Source organism: Dysidea avara, chromosome 2, assembly GCF_963678975.1.
Source record: "Dysidea avara chromosome 2, odDysAvar1.4, whole genome shotgun sequence".
NCBI lineage: Eukaryota > Metazoa > Porifera > Demospongiae > Dictyoceratida > Dysideidae > Dysidea > Dysidea avara.
In genome coordinates, this window is record NC_089273.1 from 30,726,873 (window position 1) to 30,741,776 (window position 14,904).

Genomic DNA, 14,904 nt, shown 5'->3' on the forward strand with positions numbered 1-14,904 from the left:
CTACTCTTACCACAAACAATGGCAAACATATTATGATTATCAGTTACAATATCAATTGTCATACAAATCATTTTCAAGTGTGCAGGATATAGGTTTTTTTTCATTCAGTCTCACCATACCAAACCAGACAATGTAATGCCTCAGCTCATTTTGACCCCCCCCCCCCCATTCATAAGTATGGATCTGCCCCTGGTATGTAGCAACAGTTTTATGAATAAAATGAAAACATGGGCACACTAACATGACAGCTAAACAACATCAAATGAGTGCATATGTGATGTATAATATGCTATTGACTAAGAGTTTCATGCAAAACCCACGACTGGAATAGCTCTAATTTGTTTCTGTGCCAATTATAGTAGTTTAATGCTATTACACTAAATATGTATGCATATGTATTTACAAAAGTATAATGAAATGAAAAAAATAATTATAATTAATCAATAGATATCACAGAGAAATACAGTACATGTGTGCATTAGTACATATATTTGTGTGACTACATAAAATGTGATCTGTGCAGATCAAGTCCTGCAAAATAGGGAAAATGAGGAAATGATACAACTCACACAATTTAAGTTATTCTAACATGCTTAATCCTAATGAAAACAATTGTAAGTAAAGTTAGACACATAACAGTGTGCCATGCAGCCAAGGTAAGTTAATGCAAGTATTGACATACAAGTGTGTATTATACAGAAACTAAGGAAACATGATTTTCAAGCATCTGTAGTTTGGTAATGAAAAATGAGAACAAATGCAAACAGCCTTAGAGTGGGATACAGTACAAATTGAAGCTAAATCATCCCAACCATCACCAAGATATGTGTGTTCAAAGAGCTCAACATATTTTCTTTTTGCAATACTTGTAAAGTAGCATGTATTTTAATAAAATTTAATTACCTAAAAATTTGGAATTAGCTGAATTTTATTGAATAAAAAGACAACATGACAAGTTGCATTTGGATCACGCAAATAACTGAAAAGTTATGTGCAACTTTCAAAACACTCATGCCCACTGCCTAAACTACTATTGGAACTTTATTGCATAAGGTACAGATAATATGCTTAAATGAAAAATGTAACAAATGCACAATGGAGGTATATATGTACTAATCAGTGGCGGATCTAGGATTTTTTAAAGGGAGTTTCTGAAAGTTAGTATAAGGTACCTGATGACATTTCTTGAGAAAATTTTGAGATGTTAGAAGCTCCGAGAGTGGATTTTAGGCTACTTTTAGTTAGCAATCACAATAAATGCAATGCTTTAAACTGTAGCTAACTATAGGGAAAAGATGGTGACTGAGCTGTAGCTTTGATTGCTCTATTAGAGTAGTTACTTGACTGCTCTATTAGAGTATCTCGATCGTTTTTAATGCAGTGGGAGATGAAAAGTGAAGTGTTACTGAGGGTTTAATAGCTATAAATGGTGTTGGCTAAGTGCAACTGCATGCATGCTACTGAAATACAGTGGTATATAGCTGTTTGCTATGACAAATTGTCAGTACAACAATGTTTATGTATTTAAACTGCTACTGAGCTAATTTAAAAGGGAGTTTCTGTCGAAACCCCGGAAACCCATCTAGATCCGCCACTGCTAATTATTTGCCTAAATAAAAGTGGTCAATAGTACAATTGTTTTCATGGACACCATCTAGCCCACATATCTGAATTTTCACTAAATTGTCTCACAGACCTCAATCAACTATCAATGTTAACAACCTTTCTAATAACAAGGAGCTACAGTGTGAAAATCAAACACATGTAACAAGCACACAAACAAATACAATTAAAGCAGTTGAGCATATTAGTATAGTTGTATTTTAAAGCCACAAATATACACATGCACTACAGCGCTGCAGAAAACAAAGCAATGGCAAGTCCCAAATTGATCACATTTTGGGCTGCCATTGAATATCATTTAATGGATTACATATGTGACCCGGTCTGCGAAAAGGGCTCTTATAGCCTTTCCAATTATCCATGTTTGGCTAATCATAACTCCTAATCTACTAAAGCTATCATCATGTAATTACACCCATAGCTACTGCCAGGTTAGGGTTGTTGAGTGACCAAATTGTAGGCTTGTACCATATTCACCAGTCAAGTTATGGATTACCATATATATGCAATTGGAAAGGCTATAAGAGCCCTTTTCGCAGACCGGGTCACATATCATTTCAATAAATGATATGTAATGCAATACACCCAAGTAGCGAAAAAAAGAGTATGGCCTAATAAATTCTATTATGACACTCAGTAGTGTGTCATGTGGCCAAGAAAGCTGACATGCCAAACCATAAATATATTGACAGGAAGAAACAAAACATGATTTTCACGCATACATAGCTCCTTGCTCCCTTCCCAAATCAGATTCAATTTTATATTGCAAACACCCTCTACCTTTAACGTCCCACATACCAAATTTAAGAAAGATTGTCAAGCACAATCGTGAAATATGAGCCTTAAAAAATTTGGCCTTCTTTCTTCGTTTAGGGGCTCTGAATCCTTAAATTATTCTTTTCGTACACTTTACAAAGCTACTATAAAATGGAAATGATTAGCTCCATTTTCTTGAGCTTTGGTACACTTTAAAAACGTATTGTGGCACAATCACATACCAAATTTTGGTATAAATCTGATCAATTGTCATAGAGCTATGGACGATTTTTTTTGCATAAAAAGGCTGACATGTTGTCGCACTTACAGGGTAAACCTCTTATGGGAATAACTTAAAAATTGATATGGGTATAGGTTATGCTGTTGATATTTAGCTAGTCATTGCAATTTAAAAAGTTAGAAAATAATGAAAAAAAGGTTGACTGATTCAGAACTAGGTTTGAACTACCAACCTCTAAGTATAGAATATCACCCCCTAACACCTCTCCACTACTGCTTGCTGCCAACTCCTCTTGTTTTTGCATGATTTAAATGTTACAAAATTAATGTAAAATACTATTTTATCTAACCAATACCCTATAATCCTAACCTAACCCTAGGACCACTGTTCCTAACCCTATGGGCCCTTTTTCCTAATCATATGGCTGCTTTTCCTATTTATAGGAGTGCTGTTTCTAATCTTAAGGTGCTGTTCCTAATCCTAAAAGTGCTATTCCGAATCTTACAAGCATATTTTTTTAAATATAGGGATAAAATCCTAATGTTCACACAACAAATGACTGGCTAAATGAAATGAGTACCTGACCAGCTAAATATCCACTTTGTATAGATTAACCATCATATTCATAGCTCAAACTTTTTTTGTGGTTTAGAAGAAATTGCATTGATCATAAGACAAAACTAAACAACTGTATATGGCGGGGTCGAAATACTCTAATAGAACAGTCACCATGGGGTAAAAAAGGTGAATGAAAAATGTTGAAAAAATCACTTTCCAGTGTTGGAACCAGGGAAACCTCCAAACTGAAAACGCCTAAATCCTGAACCACCAAGCCGCTGCTATCACAGCTGTTCGTCTCACTAATTTATAAATGACATTCTAGTTCAATAGAAAAGTTTATAATTTCATACATCCACCAATGGAAAATCTAGATTGTTCTAGAACATTCTATGTGTGTTCTATTAGTAAAAAAAATTGTGCATTACAAAAGTTATCTGTAATCCAATGGTATTGTAACTTCTCTAGTATTCCATCAAATCAATGCTGATATTATAATTAATCCATTTGGGTACAGATCAGCGAGGTAGTACACTACTATTAAGACCTACTCGTGACAATCATCATCATCATAATCATCATAATAAGTGCTATGCTACCAAAACTTGTGACAACAGGTTGGAAATCATATTCTAGCATAAAAGGTACAAGATTTGCTTTGTTAAAAATTAAGCAACTGCAACTTTGCATGATAATCGGGATACTCTGATAGAACAGTCACCAAAAAAACTTAATGAGAAAATAGTACAATCATGCATGCCTAACTTGAAAAGGATCTACTTCGTTATAAAGCACTATAGCAAATAAACACAGGCACTATACTACAACTTCATATAGCCATGAACATGTAAGCAAGCACAAAATTATATTAGTATATATATTGGCCTTGTTTTCCGATAGGTAGGTATTTTCTGTATTGGTAGAGCACTAGTTTGTCTTTATATCATCTTCATTGCATCTGTAGATAAGAAGAACAATAAAAACTAGGGCTTAAACAAACCATTCAAATGGTTTGTTATTTGTTATAAATTAGTATTCGATGCTGTGGGAGCAGATTTGACATTCTATAGATGTATTCTTAACATGGTAAAGCAATAAATTTTAAATAATGAAATGTAATGTTATTGTCTTACAGAATAAGGAGCTTATATGAGTTGTATGAACAGATCAGCACAAATGCAGTAGTGGAGACATTTAAGTGTTTTTGATCAAATGCATACATTTTCAATATTCGAATATTCATAATATTTTTATTCAGAAGCATTCGTTTCATTAGCATTTAAAATATTCACTTTAACTCTGGTAAAAAAACCAACCTCAAAGCCAGTTTATGGTTGGCCAAGGGGGTAAATATTTAAAATACAAAAAGAAGTGAAATACCACAAAAACAGCCAAGTTGTACAAAAAGGGTGCAGCATTCAAAAATCCTGGGTAAAAATAATTCCATGAAATGGCTGCAATGATGTAAATGATAATAAAGTTTATTAAAATCATCAAACATCATTGCAGCCATTTCATGGCTGCCACCTTTGATTTCACAACTTTTTTCACCCAGGCTTTTTCAAGGCTGCACCCTTTTGTACAGCTTGGCTGTTTTTTTTTGTGCAGATATAATGTACCAAGAGTATATAATGGAGAGGGAGAGTATTGAACTACACTATATGCTGTGAAAAACAAGCCCGTAAAGTTCTATGGCATTATTCAAACAACTCAGTGATTTGTGTTGGTTTGGTGATTCATTATAAGTGTAGCAGGCACATTTTGTATATGTGACTATGCACTCGACACACAGAGGAATTAACTCACTGTACAAAGAGAAAGACACAAGCAGCTAACCTGGGAAGCAAACATCGAGGTTTCATCATGGTCGAGCCAGGTCAAGATTTCATTTGAAATTTCATCACGGTCCACATCCCCTGCCTCGACAGTTCTAGTAGTGAAAGTGACATGTCTAGGCGGGATTTCAGTCATTGTGATTCCATGAGGACCATTTGCGGTGTTAAATCTGAGAATTCAACAGTGATCATATTTACGAGAAGAAATGAAGGTATGCAGGTTACTTTGCGATTTTCACAGCTATAGTGCAGTTTGATGCTCTCCCTCCCCATTATATACTCTTGATTATAATGTATGTTGTACATTAGGTTACTATGAAAAATGTTATATCAATATAGTCACAGCCAAGAAATTGCTGTAGTGACATTACAATCAATTCATTTATACTATATATTTGAAACCCACACTCTATTATATTTTTCTGAATCACAGCTTTTCAGATACTATTACAGATACAGGTAGATGTTATATATGAGGTATTGCAGTGTGTGGTTTGCTTCTCTAAAAGGCATAGAATCACTAAAAGGACTGAAGAAATTTATTCCAAGACATCTCAATACAACAATGAAGCCAGAAACTATCAAAAGAATTTGGTGTACACTGCACTGATGGGTTTAATGCTTAACAATGACAACTGCTTGAACATTTACTGTTGTACAGGACTGATTTGCATTACTGAAGGTATCAGTAAATCAGTTAGTAGACAATTAGGTTATATGTATGTAGCTACTTTTTGGGTCACTCTGAATGTCTAATACTATCAAGAAAGTTGAGACTGGTTTTTATGTGATATAGTTTTGATGGGAGGTACAATCCTGACAATACAGTACTACTGTACTGTACTGTACAATAAAAACATCTTACTACTTATGTGTCATCAACTGGAGCAAGACCAAGTTGTTGCCTTCTCACATTAGTAAGAGCAACCTCTAGCATTCTCCATGTAGCATTAGGATTCAATTTTAGCCAATTGTCTAGTACATCTTCAAAGCAATCCTCTACTTTCTGATTATTGCTCTTAATAGCTTTAAGTTTATCAAACTGCAAACCCAACTCTAATCCAGTGTCCTTCCAGTCAGCAGCATATTTCTTGGTAACATATCTGTTGAGGTCTCTCATTGTTGGAGTGTCATCCTCTACAGGTCACACATGATGCTAATATATACTATCCACAATACATCCCACTCACTATTTTTAATTTGATTAATCACTACTGCACCTGCCATTGTTACTGCAACTGCTACAATGGACAACTTACATCACTACAAAAGCAACCATGCACACTTTGCTAACTGTATAGTGCAATGTAGTTAAACAATTTATGAAAGGTTACACAGTTGTACACAATTACAATACTTCGCAAATTAGCAACCTATCATACACTACGATAGTAGTGTATAGTAGGGACCAAAAAGGAGTAGGCATGGTCCATGAATAAAATTACCCTAAAACCAGCGTCAATTTTCCCTGACGACGATGAGGCAGTATTGGTTAGGTAAAACTAAGCCCAAACAAGCTTTCAGATCAACCCGATACACTTTCAACAAGTCACTACGGAATTTTAATAAGAATATATTTAACGGAATTTTCTACTGACTGAGTAACGACTGATTGACTGATGCCTTCAGACAACTGTAACTCAATAACGACTAAGGCTACAGGGTTGATTTTTTCACTGTTTGACATTGCTTCGGCCAGAGAGGTTTCTTTTGGCATACCGCAGTACGTACAATGCATTCTTCATGGACTTACAAGTGTCCTCCTTGTGTCCCATTCATCTTTGCTGACAGTGAAGAGTGTCGATTTGGCGATAGCACATGATGGTTTCCCTTCGTAACAGAAATTTTCCGTATGTTTCATAGTGGCTGTTTTGATTGCAGAGGTGCTTTTCGAACAGTTCTCGATTCATACTGCTGTGTAATGGGTAGATAATAGCTGACGATGAAGCGTAATGAATACTTCACTTTTCAGATGATAATTATAACTGGGGGGTGGCACCATTTCTTTCGGTATGCATGAATTGCAGAGGTGCTTTTCGAACAGTTCTTGATCTGAAATGCTGTGAAACGGGGTGAACATAGCTGACAATGAAGCATAATGGATACTTCACTTTTCAGATGATAACTGATATAGCTGGGGTACGCGGCACCATTTCAGATGCGGTATATATATATGGGCTCAGCAGTCAACAATATTTACAAAAAAAAAGTTAACAAATAAGTACACAGAAAAATTTGGAATTTTCAACTAGAGTAGGGACCATAGCACATTGATAAATAGAACTGAAACAAGCTGGAGTAGTGCACAATATTAAATCACAGTAAAACGATAAGAAGTGTTATATCCATACTGTACTCTAGATACCATAATGGAAATGTACAGTAGGGATATGACACTTCTTGTTGTTTTACTGTGATTTAATATCGTACACTACTCCAGCTTGTTTCAGTACGATGTTTTATGGTCCCTACTCTAGTTGAAAATTCAAAATTTTTCTGTGTACTTATATTTTCTGTATATACTTATTTGTTAGTTAGTATAAAAAATATTTTATAAACATTTCAACAAGCACTATAGTAGAACAGTACGGTACAGCAAAAACTTGCATTTCATAAAAAAGCATGTATTTGTTAGAATACCTGATGTCTTGGTATATAGAGCCATCACACACTGTTAAAATGAACAACTCTTAAAGATAATATGGAGGATTTAACACTCCCTGGAGAGTAACCATTACACTAAAGGAGTGGTGTCACTTACTCTTCAGAGTTATGGGTATTCTCTTCAGAGTGTTGGTTACTCTCCAGGGGTGTTAAATCCTCCCTACACTGGGAACTCTTTAGAGTGGTGGTTACTCTTCATTTTTAACAGTGCAGATTTGACATTAATTTTGGTGTCCTTATAACTCAAAAATTAGTGACCTTTCTCCATGATATTACATAACCCATGGAACTATTAAGTTGTTTAATAAAATTATGCCATATTAAAGATATTTTTCAAAGAAAGAAGTTGATGCTTGTTGCAACTTTGTGGCTTACTCCATACCAAAGTTTTGGTAATCTACATAAGTTACAAATCTCATATTAATTTGATTGCCCACACAATTAATTAATAGCTATACCACGGCTGCGAGGGATTTTGCTGATACATACACCCAAAGCCCGAGGGCCGCAGGCCCAAGGGCTGCAGGTGTATATGTCAGCAAAATCCCAAGCAGCCGTGGTATAAGTGATATATATCACTTGGGGCGCACTCACCTAATAGGTGAAAGAGCTAACGAGAACTCATCCCGTTTGTTTTATACAGTAGCATCTGAAAATCGATCGTGCTTTTAAAAGCGTGGGCTAATAGCCATCAAAACGTTGTCCATACATTAACGTCATTAATACGTTACTATGCTTCAACACGCTATGTTAGAAAACTTGCGATTGTGGGATTGAGTTTATGTTGTTATCATTTTTGTACTAAGTTAAGCCAACTAACTTCGCTATTGGGACAGTAAGTAAGTTATTATATTAAGTTAAGTAATTAGGACTGTAAGCTACTAACCTATTTCAATGTAGCAGTAGTAGCTTTGCTGTTCCGTGGTCTGTTCAAAGGCTGATACGCTGTGGGTAGAAATACACATCCACAATCGCCCAAACGATTATTTTATACCTTCATTATCCTTTAGTAACAACCGACTAGTCTATCTTAGCCTATGTACTAAGCTTAGCAACTACTACAAAAACGAGTCCCACAATATAAAGCTCTATGTCGCTCAATATAACGAATCAAAGCGCATCGATTCTTTGAACTGGCTGGGTATCAAAGTCATTGGCAAACCGCTTTCCCATGATATTTCACAGGCAATATGCGAGTTAAACACCGAGCGGTGCCTTTGAACTCCCACACTAAAATGGTGTATTTTATTATACATCCTTTTGCTTGTAATTCAGTATTCACATTTATTTAGTTAACCATTTAGGCATTGCGGGGAACATATGCAACTAGAAAATGGAAAGAAAGGGGTACAGTAATAGTCTTCTCTCTTCAGGTAGTTTAACAAAGGTGATAATTGTTCTTTCATCAATTTAACCCAAAATCGGTCGTTATGGCTATAACTTGCATCTATGATAATAATTATTTGATGTATAAACTGTGTACCTCGTGAGAGTTCATACTACTTTCAGTCAAAAATTCCATGCTTAAGGTTTTGTATCTAACATAAGTATATGGAACTGACATATACACATATTTAGAGTACTCACGTTTGTGAACCGAATAGGGAAGATTAGTACCTAAATTTCAAGATTTGGTACAAAGGCCTCAGAAGAGACAAGTCTAAAGATGTAAGGGAGCATGGGGGCATAACCAATTAGGCAATGCATGCTTCACAATTCTATATAGGCTCTTTGTGTTTACATAATAATAATAATTATACAACGAAGTACTAAGAATAATACGAAATGCGGTTAAAATTACGTAATAAATAATAATGAATGAAATAAATAAATATTGTTTGAGAAAACTACAAGGCTTAGAGATGTGAACTAAGCAGGGATAGATTCGCCTGTAAATGAAGGCACAACTGTATACTAAGTACGCCTGTTAGTGCTGATGACTTGACTGTATGTGTAATTCTATATAAAGCCCATCACCACACCCTTGCTTAATTAAAGATTGAACAAAGGAGAAGATTAGTAAACATCCGCGAAGTGATAGCAGGAGAACCAGAGGCTACTTTACATGTAAACAACAAGATTACAAGTAAGTTTAAATGTTTGTAACTGTGTATTTTGTATGCAGGATACGCGCTCCAGTGAACAACCAGCTGGTTCCCAGGTGGGATACCAGGTGATTTGCTCGTAAAAAACCAGCTGATGCACTCGTGAACAACAAGGTAATGAATAATGCAATACTTGTAGTTGTATTATACATCTTCATACTTCATCTGGCTTGCTGGCGGCTGGAATTATTTTCCACCTGGCTTAACTACTAGCTACTCTACTGTGAGTCTGTAATAAACAAGAAGATGTATTGCTGCATATACAACAATGTGTAACTATCACCTGTATGTTGTGCATGACTGTATACATAATATTATAGACTGATCACTGTGCCAACTAGTGCCAATGCCACACTGCTGATATACTGGCACATCACCAGTGGCCTCTAGTTACAACAGAGTCTGTTGTGCCATATTGGCTTGATTTGGATCATTTGCTAATTGTGCCATCACCGTGTCCTTGTTCTGCATAGCCTCACTTCACTGCTGAGTCATTTTCAGAGACACGTCACACCTACAATATAAACTTTCAATATAGCTAACTTAACTTGGTTTTTGTGTCAGTTGTGTTCTAGTATTGTGGTTTTCTGATGCCAGCTAAACTGCGTTGACTGTGTACGTATGCATATGTATCATTTCCTGTGCATCTTTTCTACATGATCTGCACACACTATGTTGGCCATGCACTGTTTGTGCATGTCCCATTGGTGATTGTACTTGGTTGTATTTGCTCCGGGCCTAGTAATAATAATAATAAGTTTTACAATGTCAAAGTCATATTTTCCAGAACTTTATAGCAATCCTGTTAAAATTGCATAAAAGTTTCACGATTCCTCAGTTTTAGAAACAATACTTAACAGAACTAAATTTATAACCACGAAATCCAAGATTTTGAGTTCAAAGGGACAACAAAAATTATGACCTTTGTTAAAGTAAGAGAGGACTCAGAGGAGGGTATGTAGCTACCCACATTGCTCCACACTGGTCAGGATGTTTCTTCATTTTCTGGCTGTACATGTTCCCTACAATGTTTAAATGATTAGTTAAACAAATAATAAATATTGAACCAAAGAATGTAGAAAATAAGTGCTATCTAATTAATTGTATGGGTGGAAATATTTATATGAATTTGTGCTTCATATCAATGACTATAACTTTGGAATTAGAACTTTCAACTAGTTTCTTGCATAAAGATCTTCAACTTGACACCCAGTTTGAACAAATTAAGTGTTGAATAGGTGATATATAGAAAAAGGTGAATATAGAAATGGCCTGTAAAGGATACTAAAGGTCAAATCTTCACCTCTTAAATTTCATGTCATGAGGTGACAACTATGTGGAATATTCCGTGATTTTTATCACTAGTTAAATGTATGATTCACTGAATTTTTATGAGCATGCTTCTCTGTTGCTATGGTTGGTGTTTACTATACAATACACAAATATATATATACTAGCATTGGTACCTGCCCTATGTGCAGGACTAAACATTTTAATGCCATAAACAGACACCAAGCATTAAACACCATGTAGCTAAAGCTAAGTAGCATGCATTTTTTTTAACTTTTAAAATATGAAGTTTATTTTGTCTGTAGTTTTGACACGAATGTAGCTCGATTATAATTAATGAGATTTCCCTACCAGTGCCTTTAACATGTTGTAAAGGACAAACAAAAGCATTGGTACCTGCTTTACATGCAGGACAATTAATAATACATTGGGAATTGGGCCTAGCATAAATGTTATAGTGTGTGTATAGCATGCCTGTTAGTGCATCATCCTTATGCCTTCTTTTAACTATGTATAGTGAAATAATGAACATGCAGTGTTAGTTAAACTACATGAAAGCTAAGGCAATACCTACATGACAGGAGGTGTACACATAGCATATTTTCGGTATGCTATGCAGTAATGTTGTAGTGACACATGTTGCCATACAAACCCCACGCAGTTGTTTAAACATTATCATTAATTGTCCTATCATTAAGGTAATGTATGATCCTTTAAGCAGACCTAGATCTAAAGTGAAAGGATGCAAACAGGATTAGTGAAATAGTTGTGCGAGGTCAAGCAATTGCACACACAGTTCCTTAGTGTAAACTATGGTATCTGCATGATGCCAGTAGTAATATCACTTTTCAGATGTACAGTAGTACCTGCCCATGCAATCATGCAATTACGTTGTTTCTTTTCTACAGCAGTATAATGTCATACAGCTGCAGATTAAGTATGAAAGAAGCTTTTACCTAGAGACAGGACAAACACATGCACTATGTTGGCAATTCACCTGCACTACTACAAAAGTGCTATAAGAGTCCCTATGATGAATATATGTGCCAGTGCTGAAAAACTGTGAGCATAAGAATATATAGATTAAAAAATTGTATGGAACAGACTGGTAGAACAAAAAGCTGCATCAAAAATTCCCAAAAGTGAATAAAGGCCTATAAAAGCATGTATTGATTTGCTACAACAAAACTCACTTTGCCAGATGACCTGTGGATCACACCATAATAACAACCAAGCATTAAATATCAGTGCCATTCATGCCCTGCAACATGATATGAATGGTGCTATCGGCATTTTTAATACCACTATCTTGCAAAGTATACCAAAATTACTCCAGAAGTAGCTAAACTACTGTAGTAACACAACACATAGGTGTAAACAATGTGCTAGTAGTACCTGTCGTATTATGTAGGCTATACGTGGAGCATCATTTGATATAATGTCTTGACCACAAAAAAACATTACTTTATTGGTACCTGCCCTACAATGCAGAAGTTGCCATATTGTAACAATACTACACTCCCTAATGTTCCCTTTACTACACTACAACCTGTACCTATTGTCATCACCTCTACAACCTCCCTACATTTACAGCACTACTATACTGTATGATATTTTGAGCAAGCTAGCTACTACTGACTGTTATTACCACCTGTACACCTACTACTAACTGTTATCAACCAATGCAGTGGAGGACACTTGCATAATCTGGACACTTGGTAATGGTCCTAAAGTATCCCTTAATATGTAAACTGACCTGGAAAATCAGGACACCTTGATAATCAGGACACATTTGGTCAGTCCCAAGGTGTCCTTACTACACAGGTTTCACTGTAGAGTGAGAGAAAAATAGCATGAAAAGAATTTAACAGAAAACCTGTTACCAAAAAGGCTGCCAAAACGAAAAAAAAAAGTGAACAACTGGGACTTGAACTCACGACTTCCCGGTTTCAAGCTTCACGCTCTACCACCTGCACAAAATTTTGATTGTGGTTACAGAGTTGTTAAATGTTGTTTATAAAGGCATGCTTAAGTTGAATGGCAATAGGTGTTTACTTGCGGTTTGCATGCGGTTTACAGAAAGAACTCAGGCGAATATTTGCTCTACACCCTTGCACTAAATGCACTGTAAACTACGAACGACGGCAGCTAGAGCCTTCATTTAAACGCTAGGTTATTCCTGGATGATGAGCACTTTGTTTGGTGCCAAAACCGCTTCGACACATGCAGCAACTGGCGAGAAGAATGCGTGAACTCAAATGGAATGCAGACAGACAGACAGACAGACGGCTTTTCAGCCTTATATATATAGATATATATATATGTAGTAGTTGTAACATAGGCACGAGTGATTTGCCTGAAATATACACACGAGCACGAGGGCGCAGTCCGAGTGCGAGTGTGTATATTTCAGGCAAATCACAAGTGCCCATGTTACAACTAATATATTCCACTTGGGTGAATCACCTGCAAGTGTACATGAAAACTGCTGGAATGCTTTGCGAGTGTATTTATATGGGACCATGTAACTTTTGATTGTGGGTAACGTCGTAAGAGCAACGACAAGGCACTGCTGAGAGGCCAAACGTAAGTGTATCGTCACGAGCATGCAGATCGCTTCGATTGTGGGTAGCTACGCAATTAAACACAGGAAGCCCAAATACGAGCTGAACAGCTCATAATGAAGCTTAAGTGCACTATAAAGTACTTACTATACTAGCCATGAATAAACTAAAGTAGTGAATATGTTTACAGCACTACAATGGCCTAGCCAATTAAGCGCCACGCCCAGTCACTACGCGTGTGTGACATCGCGCCTGGTGTCAAAACGGCAATGTAAAGACGATTCAACTACACTAAAGCACTTACTTTACTAGCCATGAATAAACTAAAGTAGTGAATACTATTAACACTAATGGCCAAATCAATTAAGCGCTACACCCAGTGTCTGTGGGACATCCCCACGTGACTATTAAATGTAACATGTTTAATATAAACTAACCTGTGGCCTTCTTCATTCAGTAAAACAATGAACTATCTTCTTCTCCAAGTCCATGATCTATGCCTTGGCTCACTTTACAAAAACTAAAACCCACTATCGATCCTGTGAAGTGTCGCTATATTAAAGGAGAGGAGATCACACAGTTTCATCAAAGAAATCAATGAGAATGCTTGGAATGCATTAATGAGAATAGGAGGTAGTATATACAAGTTAAATCACTCCTAGGAGGGATATAACTTGTATATACTACCTCCTATTCTCGTTACTGCATTCCTGAGCACTGCTAGCAGTGCTATTATACCACTTATACACCTTCTCTTCCCTTTGAAGTGAGGTGTGAAAGTGGTATATATAGTTTTATGAAGTAGTCTATTCTCTTTGCATGGGTGATGCACGTACAAGCAAGAATTCATAATATTGCAGCTATTAACTCTTGATTTACACTATTATTACTAGGACACACAAAAATAAAATAAACAGTCCTGCATTATACAGATTTTGCTCTCTATGGAGAATTCAACGTTGTTAAGTCACTGCAATGTCTACAAAGTTTTCTATGTTAGATACTCTACACATATGAAGTACCAAAGCTAATAAATACGTGACTAAGTGTTACAGTTGCAATTTAAAAATACTGCAATGTTGGAGATAAGGTTTTATTGAAAAGGGGAGGGGTAGAAGTCAGTATGAAATTCACTTTGTAAAATACGCATCATCATTTTTCTAGGAGGATCTTCCCTTACTAAATATATATATATATAAATTAGCTTCCAGAAAATGAACTTGCATGGTAGCAAGTTTGAGTGTAAATGTCATTTTGAAATCAAAACA

The 14,904-nt window shown here is 35.9% G+C and overlaps 1 protein-coding gene across 1 annotated transcript in view; it reads right to left on the reverse strand.

Moving 5' to 3' along the window:
* Positions 1–434: 434 nt before the first annotated feature.
* Positions 435–14,904, reverse strand: part of LOC136244310 (uncharacterized) — a 61,413-nt gene continuing 46,943 nt past the window's right edge. The window contains exons 6-8 of the mRNA XM_066035867.1: positions 6,204–6,254; positions 5,879–6,150; positions 435–531 (exon numbers count right to left, since the gene is read on the reverse strand). Of these exons, the coding sequence (XP_065891939.1) occupies positions 5,882–6,150; positions 6,204–6,254 (320 nt within the window). The 3' untranslated portion in view covers positions 435–531; positions 5,879–5,881. The remainder of the gene's footprint in view (positions 532–5,878; positions 6,151–6,203; positions 6,255–14,904) is intronic.